We start from the raw sequence: 16,146 nt of genomic DNA on the forward strand, positions 1-16,146 counted from the left end.
TGAAGCAGCTGCTTTGTGCCTCTGCCATTGCCTCTACTTGGGTCTCAAGGACCATAGCTAGATGGACCAAACAGCCGTGTAAGGGCACCCCGGCTGGAGCTCCTCCGGGGATGCTAGCCGACCTGACGGACCAGATTTCCTATGCAGGGAAATATTTGGTATCTGCCTCCCTAGATGCACGGCTTGTGCAGCTCAGGCGTCCAGCAATATGGTGGCCATCCGGCGGAATATTCGGCTCTACACACGGCAGGCGGACTTGTCTTCAAAGTAGTCCCTTACCAGCCTCCCCTTCCAGGGGGCCCATCTCTTTGGCTACATGCTGGAACAAATTATTAAGGATGCCACGGGAGGCACAAGTTCCCTCCAAGCCTCGCCGGCCTCGCCTAAAATGGCAGTTCAGCTCCCTTTTGTCCTTTCGCTGTTTCGCGGCGTCGGAAGATTTCTTTAGCTAACACAGACCGTGGTCTCGTCTGGCTAGAGAAAAGGCTTCCTTCAGTCCTACCCCTTCCCGGCATTCCCGCAACTCCCATGGTAGGTCCACCAGGCCTAGACCTGGCAGATCTTCCTCGTCATAACTCGTGCTAAGGGTCCAGCGCTCCTCCCAGTTTGGGTGGGTGTCTCCTGTTTTTTTTTTCAGGGATGTTTGGCTGGCCTCGGTGGAGGACGCTTGGATCAGGGAGGTGGTATCCTCTGGATACAATATAGGGTTCGCTTCGCAGCCCCAGAATCGCTTCTTTGAATCCCGCTCTCTAAAAAAAATCCTACTCTGGTCCCAGGTTTCTTTGCGTCCATTACCTTCCTTCTTGGTTTGGAGGTTATCGTTTCCGTCCCACAGCAGGAACGCTTCACAGGTTTCTATTCAAACCTGCTTTTACTGCCGAAGAAGATCGGCGCAGTTCAACCCATCTTGGCTCTGAAGTTAGTGAACAGAAGGTTCCGCCTGCGGCATTTCGGGATGAAGTTCCTCTGTTCAGTTCTGGCTTCCATGAAACCACTGGAATTCTCCATGTTGTGATTTTCCCAGCACACCTGAGTTTCCTGCGTTTCGCGGCACAGAAGAGTAATTTCCAGTTTGTCGCCCTGCCGCTCGGTCTTGCGACCGCTCCCAGTGTCTTCATAAAGATCATGGCTACATTTATGGCCATTTTGAAGATTAGGGGCCTAGTGCTCATTCCAGGCTCTGCCCCTCTCTCAGGCCCAGGAGAGTCTCATCGTCCTCTACTCCCTATCCCGTTTCTGGTGGCTGGTCAACAGAACAAACTCTTGTCTTGTTCCGAGTCAGCGCCTCGTCCTCTTAGGCATGCTGTTCGACACCCGTCAGTCAAGGGTTTTTCTTCTCGAGGAGAAGCGGGCAATTCTCCAGGACGGAGTTCGCTCTCTGCAAGGCCCTCGGCTGCCTTCCTTCTGTTCAGCAATGAAGGTCCTGTGACGCATGGTGACAGCATCGGAAGCATTCCCTTTTGCGCTGTCCCACTTGAGACCACTTCAGCAGGCCATCCTTTCTCAGTGGGACAGGTCTGTGCTGTCTCTGGATCGTTCGGTTCGGCTTTCCGTCCGATTCTAATTGTCTCTCAACTGATGGCTGTCATCTCCTCTCATTCCCCAGGTCCGGTCCTCCCTTCTCGCCCATGGCTGGTGGTGACGACGGTCACCAGCCTTCCCGGCTGGGGCTCGGTTTCTCGCCATCCGTCAGTGAAGGGGGCGTTGGTCGGAGCAAGAGTCATCTCTGCCGATCGACACCTTTGAGATAGGGGACATTCTTCTGTCCCTGACTCACTGGGAAAGGCTTCTCAGAGGTCTGCCAGTCAGAATCCAGACGTCCAATGCCTCTGCTGTGGCATATGTCAATCACCAGGGAGGGAATCAGAGTCTCTTGGCAATGGCGGAGGTATCCAAGATCCTCCTCTGGGCAGAGGTGACTGTTTCGGCACTATCCGCAGTGCATATCCCCGGCGTGGACAACTAGGCCACAGTGTTTTTTTTCTGCCGCGATGGCCTTGCGGCAGGAGAATGGTCCCTGCATCAGGAGGTCTTCCTTCAATTTTGCCTTTGATGGGGAACTCCGGACGCAGATCTCTTGGCGTCCCGACTGCTTAGGAAGGTTCCACCATTTCTTTCCAGGTTCGCGATCCTTTTTGGACACCGATGCTTAGGCCATGGGTCGAAATTTGTACTTCCCTATCTATTTCCTCCCCTTCAATTTCTTCCCAGGCTGTTGAAGATTAATGCAGAAGGGGTGCTGGTCATTCTGACCGCACCAGATTGGCCCAGAAGGTTCTGGTTTGCTGAGGTCACCAATCTCCTCGCAGACTCCCACTGGAGGCCCCCAGACAGGCCAGATCTTCGGTACCAAGGACCGATCTGCCACAGAGTTCTTGGTTGCTCAATTTAACAGCTTTGCAGTTGAAACCTTCCATTTCGTCCGTTTTCTCAAGGCGGGACTTGATGCTGGCCTTGCCCTTAGTTCTCTAAAGGGTCAGGTAGCAACCCTTTCCATTCTCTTTCTAAAGTCCCTTTCAGAAGTCCTTAGCTACTGTCTATCACGGTACAAAGATTTATATCCATCCCGTTCTCAGATCAGAACCTTTCTTCAAGGAGTGGCGCTTGCGGCTCTCCCGTACCAGACTCCCGTGGATCCCTGGGACCTTAATCTTGTTCTGGAGGCTCAGTGGAGTTCCCCCCTTGAACCTCCCCATGAGGCCTCACTGTCTGTTCTGTCCCGCAAGGTGGCGTTTCTGGTGACCATCACCTCCATTAGGCACGCCTCGGAGTTGGTGGCTCTCTCCTGTTGCCCCATTTCTTGGTTCTTTACCAGGATAAGGTAGTTTTACCGCCTTCGTCGCCTTTTCTTCCCAGGGTGGTGTCCTCCTTTTACTTGAATAAGATCATCCTTCCTACCTTTTTTCCTGCTTCGACCTATTCTCTGGGGCGTTCGCTGAACAGGCTCGACCTGGTCAGGGCGGTGAGGATCTATTTGTCTAGGACCGTCTTCTTTAGGAAGACGGACCATCTATTTGTCATTCCAGACGGTACCCCAAGAGGCCTGCTGGCCTCAAAGGTTACGATTGTTCTCTGGATCAGACTTGCTATTCTGGAGGCTTACCGGGTCAAGAACAGAGTGACTCCTCCTGGGATTAAGACTCACTCTGCCCCGGGCAGTGGGCGCCTCCTGAGCGGTACACCGTGGGGCATCCGCCCTACAACTTTGCTAGGCGGCAACCTGGTGTTCTATTCACTCATTTGCCAAATGTTATAAGCTCCATACCTACGCTTCGGCTGTTGCCAGCCTAGGCGGAAGGATCTTGCAGGCGGCAGTGGTGAGTCCTGCGACCTGAATGGAGTTTTTCTGCTGTTCCCACCCCAGGGACTGCTTTGGGACGTCCCATGGTTCCTGTGTCCCCCAATGAGGCGATAGAGAAAACAGGATTTTTGGTTACTTACCGTAAAATCTGTTTCTCGGAACCTTCATTGGGGGACACCGCACCCTCCCAAGTTGAACATCTCTGTTTTATTGTGTTATATTGTTAGTTTGAGTTTTCTATCTTTTACATGTTGCTTCTCCTACTGCTTTCTCACTAACTGAATATCCTACTTCCTGTCGGTAGGGTGTATACTGCACAGGAGGAGCTAGCTTTTTTATTTGCATAGTGTCAGCCTCCTAGTGGCAGCAGCATACACCCAGGGTTCCTGTGTCCCCCAATGAAGGCTCCGAGAAACAGATTTTAAGGTAAGCAACCAAAAATCCTGTTTTTCATGTTTTAATCTACCAATACATGCTAAAACCTATCTCTGAACAATACACCAGACAATCGACCTGGAACATTCAGTCAGGGTCCTCATATATTTTAATTTTTTTTTTATTGCTTTTCTTTTCCGTATACCCCTTTTTCCAACCATATGTTATACGTTATTCTATTAATTTCCTGTCCTGTATTTTGCTTATCTGGTTATTATACGATATGTTCTGAGTTTGCTGCAGGAATAACAAAACCTATTTGTATCTGCAGAATCTTCACTGGCTCCACGCGACTGGATGGATATGCAATAGGTAGGTGTGAGCCCCCCCACAGGAATAGGGGTCTCTGGTCAGGGTAAATGTTGGAATGCATTCGCAGTATTATTGTCTTCTTTTGTGTCTTCCAGTTGACTTTGTCCGCTGGTTGTGCGCCGTGTCTATGGATGAACTGGCCTCTGTCCACCAGCCTCGCATGTTCAGCTTACAGAAGATTGTGGAGATCTCCTACTACAACATGAACCGCATCCGTCTGCAGTGGTCCAGGATATGGCAAGTGATTGGCGACCATTTCAACAAGGTGATTCTTATTTGTTCCCTGAGCCACTCTGAGAAAAACATGTTTGTTTTTTCTTTTTCATACTGAAATGTAGTAAGGTAGACTTATGGTTTGTGTCTATCTCCTAGAGGCGTCTTATAACCAAAGAGACTGAGCAATTGGAGCACTAAACATGCCCCTCCATCCCTACAGGACACGTGCTGTTTATCCTCGTAGCTGAAATTGATGATAAATGAGTGTCGATTCCTCTATTATTGGGAGTTACAAACAAGTCTTTTGGTACAGAAAAGACATATATATATATCTTGATACCGTGTTAGCCAGTAGATAGAAAAGCCTATTGGTAGTGATTTGGTCTTTCTCCAGTGTCAGTCATTTGTATGATGTCATGAAAACCACACACTCCTATGACCTGACCAGATATTATGTGATCGATGCTCCCAAGTCCCTGTGTGCATTTGCTTGTGGCCTGCTATAGTAATGTAGGCTTGGAAACCTACAGCCTTTAGTGATGCGGACCCATGACGGTGACACATGGCCATATTTTATCAGTGACACAAATTTGTTAGGCACTGCGTGTTCCCAGTGAATGGATTTGTTAATGTATTAGATTATCATTGTGTCCTTCTGACAGGTTGGCTGCAACCCTAATGAAGATGTTGCCATATTTGCCGTGGATTCCCTCAGACAGTTATCTATGAAGTTTCTGGAAAAAGACGAGTTGGCCAATTTCCGCTTCCAGAAGGATTTCTTGCGTCCTTTTGAGCACATAATGAAAAAGAACAGGTAATGTCTTCAGATGTCGTTGAGTCTGGCACCTGTACTCTGTGTTGTAAGCCTAATGTTTACGCTATTTTTTTTAGGTCTCCCACTATTCGGGACATGGTAATCCGCTGCCTGGCACAGATGGTGAACATGCAAGCCGGGAACATACGTTCAGGGTGGAAAAACATATTTGCAGTATTTTATCAGGCTGCGTCTGAAACAAACGGAAATCTAGTGGAGCTGACGTTCCAAACTGTGAACCACATTGTCAGTAAGTGTAGCGCTGGTCTGGTATCTGCACAGCTATTCAGACATTTTCTAACACGTCTATCTGTCTTCCCAGCCAATGTTTTCCAGCACCATTTTCCGTCAGCCATTGACTCTTTTCAGGATGCTGTGAAGTGTTTGTCAGAGTTTGCTTGCAATGCTGCTTTCCCAGACACCAGCATGGAAGCCATTAGACTCATCCGTTTCTGTGCGAAGTACGTCTCGGAGAAGCCTCAGGTGTGTGATGGTTGGTTAGTTCTTTCCAAAGCACGGTGTAGATCTCACCTCTATTTTCACCTTGAACTTTTTGCATGGTCCAAACTTTCGAACATTAGCCTCCATCTTCACCTTCTGCCCCAGTCATTAACTATCTGACCCATGATCTGGTTCAGTTAATGATGACTGAGAGTTAATCTGTTGCAGGCACTTAGAGAGTACACCAGCGATGACATGAATGTGGCCCCCGGGGACAGAGTCTGGGTTCGTGGCTGGTTTCCCATCCTTTTTGAGCTTTCCTGCATCATCAACAGGTGTAAACTGGATGTGCGGACAAGGTAATGTTTGACAGCTTTTCCCCTAAGCAGAAGCTGTCTAATTAATGTTTTTAGTCTTCCTATCTCTTTTTGACTTTTCTATGTTCTATTAAAAGTTCTTTTCTTTCCTTTGTCAGGCTTGACAAAGTCCAACTTGATTGCAAGAAGTTAATGAACAATTTGTTAATATGTCATACTTTTCTTAAAAAAGGGGTATTCTCATACGTGATTTGACGTTAACATTTTATCTTGATACTTTTGAAACCTTTTGACAGTATCACTATGGTCGGTACCACTATAATGATGACTACCTCTTTGGTTGTGTTTAGTAATGTTGTAACTATGTGTTGTTCTCAATTAATAAACTAGTTTCTGAAAAAAAATTAATGTTTTTAGTGATTTGTAATATCTTGCTCCCCTTACCCCATGTTATTAATAGTAGAAGAAGAAGAAGCTGAGAGTTAATAAACTGAAAACAAAGTGCTGCAAGTTTAGAAAGTCCCTTATTATGTGGCTTAACCGTACTAAGTTCACAGTTCGTGAAAATGCTGTAAATTTACCAGCATCCGGATTTGAGGACAAAGTGGATGCGATTGAAACATCTCATTCACACTGTTCAAAAAAATATTGCGGTTTGACCAGCCATGCAGAGTTGTCTCTTTCAGTGTATAGGTTGTAGATTTACTGAGGTTATTCTCCATTGAGTTCAAGTGTTGCAGTTTACCTCGGAATCCAAAGAAAAATCCCCAAAATGTGAAAATAAAGAACAATTTGATTTTCTTTGTTTGTTGGCGTCCTTCACTTTTCTTAATTTCTTTGCAGGGGCCTCACTGTCATGTTTGAGATTATGAAAAGTTATGGGCACACCTTTGAGAATCACTGGTGGCACGATTTGTTCCGCATTGTGTTCCGAATATTTGACAATATGAAACTCCCGGAGCAGCAAACAGAGGTTAGTGAGAAACTATGGAGATCTACCTGGTCCCCCATAATTCTTATTACATAAAGTGATGTGCCGAAGTGTTTGATGTGTCTCAATCGCCATAAGCAAAATATCGGTTAGGCTACGTTCACATTTGCGTTGTGCGCCGCAGCGTCGGCGCCGCAGCGCACAACGCAAACAAAAACGCGGCAAAACGCACGCTAAAACGCTGCGTTTTGCGCCGCATGCGTCCTTTTTGGCCGAAAGTTGGACGCAAAAAAAATGCAACTTGATGCGTTTCTTGCGTCCAACGCTTGCGGCCATGCGGCGCAAAACGCAGCACAACGCATGTCCATGCGCCCCCATGTTAAATATAGGGGCGCATGACGCATGCGGCGGCGCTGACCGCAAATGTGAACGTAGCCTAAGGCTACGTTCATATTTGCGTTGTGCGCCGCAGCGTCGGCGCCGCAGCGCACAACGCAAACAAAAACGCGGCAAAACGCACGCTAAAACGCTGCGTTTTGCGCCGCATGCGTCCTTTTTGGCCGAAAGTTGCGCAAAACGCAAGTGCGACGCATGTCCATGCGCCCCCATGTTAAATATAGGGGCGCATGACGCATGCGGCGCCGCTGCGGCGCCCGCCGCTAATGTGAACGTAGCCTTAGTGCAACTTAAGTTCATACAGTAATACAGTGAAATCCCACTCATCCAACATGGCATAGAGCTTGAGGAGCTTTTCCCCCTCTTCTCCTCTGCCTCCCAGATCCCTCCCAGGACAAAGCTACAGTAGATGATTCCTCTTCTCCCCTACACAGTCCAAATTCCCATGGGACACCTCTGAGACGTTTAATCTCACCAGGATTCTAATTTGGCTTAGGCCATGCAGGATCTTATTCTGGCAGTGAGAGACACCCTTCACGTCAAAGACACACTTGTTTCTCTTTCCCAAGAAACTGTTTCAGTCTTCACCGCCAGCAACTGGTCACTTTACACAACCATGGAAACTCTGACTATCTTCTTGCCAAAGAATGGAAATGCCCAGATAGGTGCATGTCTTCCTCAAGGAGGTTTGAGGCCCTATTTGCTGAAGAATATAGGTTGCTACATGGTCCTTTTCCTTTTCTGTGGTTCCCCTGTTAGCTTGTTACTCTGATGAAGCTACTTTGCTGCTGATCTGGTGTTCCTTAGTGACCCGCTGGATAAGAAGGTTGACTTTTTCTCAGAAGCAGGAGCCACCTTACATCCTACCTTTGCAGTATTGTGGTTCATCAAATCCTATTCAGGATGGCCTAAGCAATGATCACCAGGGTTTATTTTCAGGTGGTCCTTAGGAGGGCATTGCTTCCCTTTTGCTTCACCTATCAAAATTCCTTTGAGAGGATTCCCTTGGTCAGCACATCCTGCAGCCCTCAGTGCAGCCAATTTGGTAGCTGTTTGTTGCGTCACTTGTTTCAGATCCTAGTTCTCTGACCTTGCGTCCACACAGGCCCTAACTGCATTCCCTTTCATACGAGACAAGTTCTTTGGAAAGCGACAAGATAAAGTAATCAGGGATGCTATTAGGGGCATGAGTGCTCTGCTTCTCCAGAAATGTAAATACCCGAAGCCATCTAGACGCTTCCAGAAGCTTCTCTCCCTTTTTGACTTCTCTTCCTATGAAGCCCTTATACAAACCTAAATTATTTCCTGGCAGGCCCACCTCAAGGCCACAAAACTCTCCACTGCATGAAGGTGTTACCCCAATCACTTTCTCGGTAGGTGGGACCTGAGGGCTTTCGTTCACATCTTTGCCAAATTCCACAAAATCCACTCTATGGTGCCTGCCGATGCCAGCTTGGAACGGAAGAACATGGATTATTGCCCTTATGATAAAATCCCTTTCTGGTGGAATACATACACTTTGGCTTCCTGTGGCTTATGTGTGTTTCTTCAGGTTCAGGTTGTGTTATGTTCTGGTTTTTTTTTTTTGTTGTTTTTTTCTTTGTGTGCAATTTTACAGTTTTTTTTTGTTTGTTTGTTTTAAAGTTGCTCTCCTACTGCTTTTAACACTAAAATGTGCTTCCTGGTGTCCGAGCAGAGGGTGTAGCCCAACAGAGGAAGCCAATGCTTTTTTCTCTTCCTGTTGATCCTTATAGTGGCAGGGCGTTTACCCACAGTCCTGTGACCCCCACTCTATTCAATGACAGTGATTTGTACAGGTGGAACAAAAATCCTTTTTTTTTTTTTCCTTATTGTAGAAATCGGAGTGGATGACTACAACCTGTAACCACGCTCTCTATGCAATTTGTGATGTCTTCACCCAATTCTATGAGGCCCTGAACAGCGTTCTGCTCTCGGATATCCTTACCCAGCTACACTGGTGTGTGAAACAAGGTGCGAACCTCCCTGCTTGTCCTTCTCATGTTTTATTCTCATGTAGGTTCTGTGCACATTTATCAATAGTGCTCACTCCTGCTGCCTACATACATAGGAGGGGGATTGATAATCACAGGTGGAGATGTGGCCATGTAACTCTGTAGGTGTCTGTTATATGGAAAACTGATGGGGAGATGGCAGGCCAATGCATCACTGTGTAAGTGTGTTCATGCTGAATGTATGATGTGTGGAATAGGCTGGTTCAGAGTTAGGGTATGTGCACACGTCTGGATTTCTTGCAGAAATTTCCTGGAGAAAACCGGAAATTTTCTGCAAGAAATCCGCATTTTTTTTTGCGTTTTTTTTCCCGTTTTTTTCGCGTTTTTTTAGCATTCTGCAAGCGTAATTAGCTTGCAGAATGCTAAAGTTTTCCAAGCGATCTGTAGCATCGCTTGGAAAACTGACTGACAAGTTGGTCACACTTGTCAAACATACTGTTTGACAAGTGTGACCAACTTGTTACTATAGATGCTGCTTATGCAGCATCTATAGTAAAAGATAGAATGTTTAAAAATAATAAAAAAAATAAAAAAATGCTTATACTCACCTGCAGACAGCTGATCTCCTCAGCGGCGTCCGTTCCTATAGCTGGTGTGTGTGCGCAGGACCTTCCATGACGTCGCGGTCACGTGAGCGGTCACATGACCGGTCTCGCGACCAATCACAGGACCGCGACGTCATCGCAGGTCCTTCACCGCACACCAGCTATAGGAACCGAAGCGGCAGCATGCAGCGGAGAGGCGGGAAGACATCGAAGGTGAGTATATCACTAGTTTTTATTTTAATTCTTTTTTTTTGACCAATTATATGGTGCCCAGTCCGTGGAGGAGAATCTCCTCTCCTCCACCCTGGGTACCAACCGCACATAATCTGCTTACTTCCCGCATGGTGTGCACAGCCCCGTGCGGAAAGTATACAGATCAATGCACTCCTAGTTGTGCGGAATCCCTGCAATTCCGCATTTTTAATGAACATGTTGCTTTTTTTTCCGCGATGCGATTTTTTCGCGGAAAAAAATGCAACATTTGCACAAGAAATGCGGAATACACTGTAAATAATAGGAGGCATATGTTAGCGTTTTTTTCGCGTTTTTATCACGTTTTTATAGCGATAAAACGCGAAAAATACTGAACGTGTGCACATGGCCTAAGGTGGGAGATGTTTTTTGCTGTTTACTGGTCCGTATGTCACATGGAGGCAATTGTCTACTGGAACCAGCAGCAGGAACTCCTCATGGTTCTATCCATTGCTTATCCTTCTCTATGCTGTGCAGATAATGAGCAGCTGGCGAGATCGGGCACCAATTGCCTAGAGAACCTGGTCATACTGAACGGAGAGAAGTTTAGTCCTAAGGTCTGGGATCAGACGTGTTCCTGCATGTTGGATATCTTCAGGACCACTATCCCAAGTGTGTAAGTGTCAGACCATCATCTTCACATGGTGCTGGAGGGATGTGAAGTCCATTTATCAGAGCTGCTTCTTTTTCTCTAGATTATTAACATGGCGACCATCTGGGATGGAAGATGATACCTCGGATAGGCGCTATGTGAGTTTAAGACATTGTGTGTTTTCTCTCCGGTTGTATTGTTAAGGGACTGACTTTATGGTTTTCTTGGTTATTTTTTATTACTCTGTCGCCTCCTTGGGGGACACAGGACCATGGGTGTTATGCTGCTGTCCACTAGGAGGCGACACTATGCATAATCTGAAAAAGATTAACTGTGGCTCCTCCTGTGCAGTATACACCCCTGGACGGCATCAGCCTTCTCCAGTTTTTGCTTAGTGTCGCAAAGGAGGCACACCTAAAGATTTTTACTCCGTTTCCCGTTTTCCGATGGGATTACAGATGAAGAAAAGAGGGTCTCCTGTGAGACTCCCGGCATGGCTCCTTCCTCGGCCCCCTATTATGGGGTGCCCAGTTGAAGTTGAGATGGCTATTCCCCATGCTGCTCCTTCCCCAACCTCTCGGGTGTTGGTTCGAAGTCGAGACCCCCCTCCTTCCCCAATTCCTTTTGGTTTCTGGGTTGAGGTCGAGGCGAGGATAAAGGCCCCTGAAGGTGTGACAAAAGCACCCTCCCTATCCCCCTCTGGGGGTATTAGGCTGAGACACCTCAGGTAGGGCCTGTACAGGCAGCATCCTACAGCTCCCAGCAATGGGCCAGCATACTGCGCCTGCATCCAGGGAACCCAGCCCAGCTGCGGGCTCCTGTTGGGGCCGGGGGGAGTGCAGGCAGGCATGGCACATACAGACACAGGGCTCCCTGCGTCCCTGTCTCTGCGGCAGCACCAGCTCTATACTGCCTCAGGGGGACCCCAGCCGGGCTCCCCCTTCCGCTTATAGCCCCACCGCCATCCTGCCTTCAAATCCGGAGGGGTCCGGTTCAGATCCGACCCCCTCCCGGACTTTCGCGCCGGCCTGGAGCCCTTCTGGGCCTCAGGCATCTAATTTAGGCCCCGGCTTCGGCCTAGCTGAAGCAGCAGCCTCCTCTCCGCCCCCCGGCCCGCCCCCCGGATGACAAATATGACACTCTACAGTGTCATACAAGGGGCGGATCGAGACAGAAAGGGCGGGTTTTTTATAGCCTTGCCGCCTTTTTCCAGCTCTCCGCCCCCTTCTCCCAGCTCTCCGCCCCCTTCTCCTCCTCTCTCCTCTGTCTCTGCAGCCATTTTCGGCTGCAGATTAACCCTGCATCTCCCGGTCTGCAGGACCAGGACCAGGCAGCCAGTCTCCGGGGGACACAGGACTGTGGATTTTCGGCGCTGGACCTAGGGGTACACTGGTGGGGTAAGATCACAGCTGGGTTATCTTTACTCAGCTGTGAATCCATATTACCTATAAGGCTCCCCTGTAGGTTCTCTACCCCTGTAAGGTCCATCTGCTGGCAGCACTTCTGCACTCTGTGCACTATGCCGGGCTCAAGGTCTAAGAGAACCAGGCAGGACTGCTATTATGCATTCTGCACAGCCTGCGGGACCGCTCTCCCCAGTAGCAGCACGTACCCGCATTGTCAGAACTGTATACAAGAAGCCCCTGCCAATGCCTCGGTGTCTAATGCCACACCGGAATGGGCTACTCAGATATCGCAATCTATGACGCAGTCTATAGATAACCTAACTTCCACATTGCTTCAGGCTCTGCAGGGTCATGCCCCGGCTATGAACGTTACCCAGCAAAGGGAGAGCTTGACTCAGGAACAAGATGCCCCTGGCACATCCACGTCTAGGTCACGACGCAAGCGGATCCATACATCAAGTCCATCTGCGTCATCCCATAGCACACGGTCATCCCCCTCTAGGGAGAGACACCGTTGCTCCAGGTCATCTAGACCGTCCCATTCCAGGGACAGACAATGCAGATCTCCGCAATCCCCAACCAGAGAAGGTCTCCTCCCCTGCTCACCTAGCAGGGGACGCCTCAGTGATACACAGGATTCGGAAGGCATCTGCGTCTCTGACTCAGACAGAGAAACGGAGGGGTCCCTGATCCCTCCTAGCAATACAGCGCTAGTTGAGGACATAATATCGTCCATCCATCGGGTGCTGGTCATTTCTGATCCGCCATCAGAGGCCCCGGAACATCAGACTTCCTTTGAAGGACCTATGAAGCCGCCTAAGGTTTTCTCTAACCACCAGAGTTTAAGGCGATCCTTAAAAAAAAAAAAAAAAAAAAAAAAAAAAAAACGGCTCTCACAGCCTGAGAAAAAATTTGCTAATCGCAAATATCTGGAGGCGAGGTGCCCCTTCCCACAGAAGGACACCAAGGAATGGACAGATCCACCTGAAGTGGATCCCCCAGTCTCTAGGCTGGCAGCACAGACCCTCCTTACACCGCCAGATAGCTCAACCCTCAGGGACGCAGCAGACTGGCAGGTAGAACGCATGGCTCGTTCAATTTTCAAGGCAGCAAGGGCATCCATGGCTCCTGCGTTCGCTTCAGCTTGGGCTGCCAAGGCCATCCTGGCCTGGGCAAAGAATCTACAAGCCTTCCAAGCATCCGCTCCTCAACTGTCGGACCAAGCGGTTCAATTGCAGTTGTAGCAGATTACATGCTCCATGCAGCTCTGGTTTCAGCAAGGGGAGTCGCGGGGATAGCATCAAACCCCATCAGGCGTATCCTCTGGCTGCGGGAATGGAAAGCGGACGCAGCCTCAAAGAAGTCCCTCACGCACCTCCCCTACCTCAGTGGGAGACTTTTCGGTGAACAGTTGGATACTATGATATCCAACGCCACAGGGGGTAAGAGTACTTCTCTTCCCCAACTGAAACCTAAACGCACTTACCAGAAGCGTAACCAAACTCGATTCCGATCCTTTCGGAATTCCTCCGGCTGGTCCGTCTCTCACGTCCAGTACAAAATCGTAACCGTTCCCCACGCAGGGACAACTCACGATCGACGCAAAGGTCGGACAAGACCTGGCAGTCAAAAGCAGGCCAGTCTAAGCCCAGAGGAGGAAAATCTCAGACTTTCTCTTCCTCATGACTTACGGACTCCGGAAGACACCACACCGGTAGGCGACCGACTTTTGCTCTTTCATCAAGTATGGCTGCCTATTACAGAAGACAGGTGGGTCATGGAACTAGTGTCTTCCGGATACAAAATAGACTTCACCTCCAACCCACCGGACAGGTTCTTCCTCTCTGTCCCCCCAAAACTGCCAGCCAAGGCTCGAGCCTACCACCAAGCGGTCTCCTCGCTTTATTAATCAGGAGTCATAGTACCGGTACCCACGACCGACCGCTTCCGAGGGTTCTACTCCACTCTGTTCGTAGTTCCCAAGAAAGGAGGCAGCGTACGGCCCATACTAGACCTAAAACAGCTCAACAAATATGTACGGGTCCGTCACTTCCGCATGGAGTCCCTTCGGTCCATCACTGCGTCCATGGAGAAGGGAGAATATCTCGCCTCCTTAGACATACAAGACGCATACCTGCATATACCCATTGCACCTGCCCATCAGAGGTTTCTCAGGTTCGCAATAGGCCAGGACCACTACCAATTCGTGGCTCTCCCCTTTGGACTCGCCACGGCTCCCAGAGTGTCACCAAGGTCATGGCAGCAACCATGGACGTCCTGCATTCCAGAGGCATAGTAGTCGTTCCATACCTGGACGATCTACTCATCAAGGCTCCCACCTTCAAGGTTTGCGAGCTCAGCGTCTCAATCACAACCGATACTCTCAGTCGTATGGGCTGGTTAATCAACCTACAAAGTCATCACCAACTCCGAGTCAGTCCCTGACCTTCCTGGGAATGTTATTCAACACTTCCAGGGGTCTAGTGCTCCTTCCCAAGGACAAGGCACTGGCCCTCCGACTAGCAGATGAAGAAAAGAGGGTCTCTTGTGAGACTCCCGGCATGGCTCCTTCCTCGGCCCCCTATTATGGGGTGCCCAGTTGAAGTTGAGATGGCTATTCCCCATGCTGCTCCTTCCCCAGTCCCTCGGGTGCTGGTTCGAAGTCGAGACTCCCTTCCCCAATTCCTTTTGGTTTCTGGGTTGAGGTCGAGGCGAGGATAAAGGCCCCTGAAGGTGACAATAGCACCTTCCCTTTCCCTCTCTGGGGGTATAGGTTGAGACACCTCAGGTAGGGCCTGTACAGGCAGCATCCTACACCTCCAAGCAATAGGCCAGCACACTGCGCCTGCATCCAGGGACCCCGGCTCAGCTGTGGGCTCCTGTTGGGCAAGTGGTCCTCAGCGGAAGCGTCCATGCCCATCAACATCCTGAAAATTCGTGCCATCCTTCTGGCATTGAGGGCTTTCCATCACTTACTGGCAGCCTCTTACATCAGGATACAGTCGGACAATACCACGACTGTGGCATATGTGATTCATCAAGGGGGGACCCGCAGTACCCAAGCGACGCGGGAAGTGTCATATGTCCTCCGCTGGGCGGAGGACACAGGGTCGGTCCTTCGGCGGTCCACGTTCGGGTGTGGACAACTGGGAAGCAGACTTCCTCAGCCGACAAGGAATAGACTCGGGAGAGTGGTCTCTCCATCCCGAAATTTTTCATCAGATCTGTCTCCGCTGGGGGACCCCGGATGTGGACCTAATGGCATCCCATTTCAATGCCAAGGTCTCCAACTTCATTGCCTGAACTCACGATCCGCGGTCGCTCGGAGCAGTCGCTCTGGTTCAGGACTGGACTCAGTTCCAGCTTCTGTATATTTTTTCCACCTCTCCCCCTGATATCCAGAGGGTGAGGAAGATCAAACAAGAGGGAGTTTCAACTATCCTCATTGCACCGGACTGGCCCAGACGCATATGGTACGCCGACATCGTACAACTCACAGCAGACGCCCCCTGGCGTCTCCCCGACCGCCACGATCTTCTATCACAAGAGCCGTTCTACCACCAGAACTCAAGGGCTCTCAACTTGATGGCGTGGCCCTTGAGACCTGGGTTCTAACCCAGGCAGGGTTCTCGACAGAGGTCGTTGCAACCATGATCAGAGCACGGAAATCAGCCTCTGCCAAGATGTATTACCGTACCTGGAAAGTTTTCTTTACCTGGTGCGAATCTCGTGGCTAGGTTCCACTCCCTTATTCCCTACCCAAAGCTCTTGGTTTTCTCCAAGCGGGTCTGGAAGCCAGTCTGTCATTGGGCTCGCCTAAAGCCAGGTGTCAGCCCTCTCAGTGCTTTTTCCAAAAGCGCATTGCTACCAAGCCGCAAGTAAGGCCTTTTCCTTCAGGGGGTTCCCCGATTGGTTCCCCCCTACAGACGACCACTAGAAAAGTGGGACCTCATCCTGGTCCTGACAGCATTGCAGGAACCACCCTTCGAACCCCTTAAGGAGGTCCCGCTCCGCCTTCTTTCCCAGAAGGTGGTTTTTTTCCTGGTGGCACTCACCTCGCTACGCAAGGTGTCTGAACCGACAGCACTCTCATGCAGACAGCCTTTCCTGGCTTGTCACCAGGCCAAGGTAGTTCTTCGTACGGTCCCATCCTTC

At 49.5% G+C, this 16,146-nt stretch overlaps 1 protein-coding gene across 1 annotated transcript in view; it reads left to right on the plus strand.

The window, feature by feature from the left end:
• The window catches only part of ARFGEF2 (ARF guanine nucleotide exchange factor 2), an 85,678-nt gene that overhangs the window by 57,574 nt on the left and 11,958 nt on the right, over window positions 1–16,146 (plus strand). The window contains exons 24-33 of the mRNA XM_077253296.1: window positions 4,008–4,048; window positions 4,144–4,313; window positions 4,927–5,078; window positions 5,156–5,328; window positions 5,401–5,561; window positions 5,748–5,878; window positions 6,680–6,809; window positions 9,020–9,155; window positions 10,471–10,609; window positions 10,689–10,743. Coding sequence (XP_077109411.1) covers window positions 4,008–4,048; window positions 4,144–4,313; window positions 4,927–5,078; window positions 5,156–5,328; window positions 5,401–5,561; window positions 5,748–5,878; window positions 6,680–6,809; window positions 9,020–9,155; window positions 10,471–10,609; window positions 10,689–10,743 — 1,288 coding nt within the window. The remainder of the gene's footprint in view (window positions 1–4,007; window positions 4,049–4,143; window positions 4,314–4,926; window positions 5,079–5,155; window positions 5,329–5,400; window positions 5,562–5,747; window positions 5,879–6,679; window positions 6,810–9,019; window positions 9,156–10,470; window positions 10,610–10,688; window positions 10,744–16,146) is intronic.

This window comes from Ranitomeya variabilis, chromosome 4 (assembly GCF_051348905.1).
Source record: "Ranitomeya variabilis isolate aRanVar5 chromosome 4, aRanVar5.hap1, whole genome shotgun sequence".
In the NCBI taxonomy this organism is placed as follows: Eukaryota; Metazoa; Chordata; class Amphibia; order Anura; family Dendrobatidae; genus Ranitomeya; species Ranitomeya variabilis.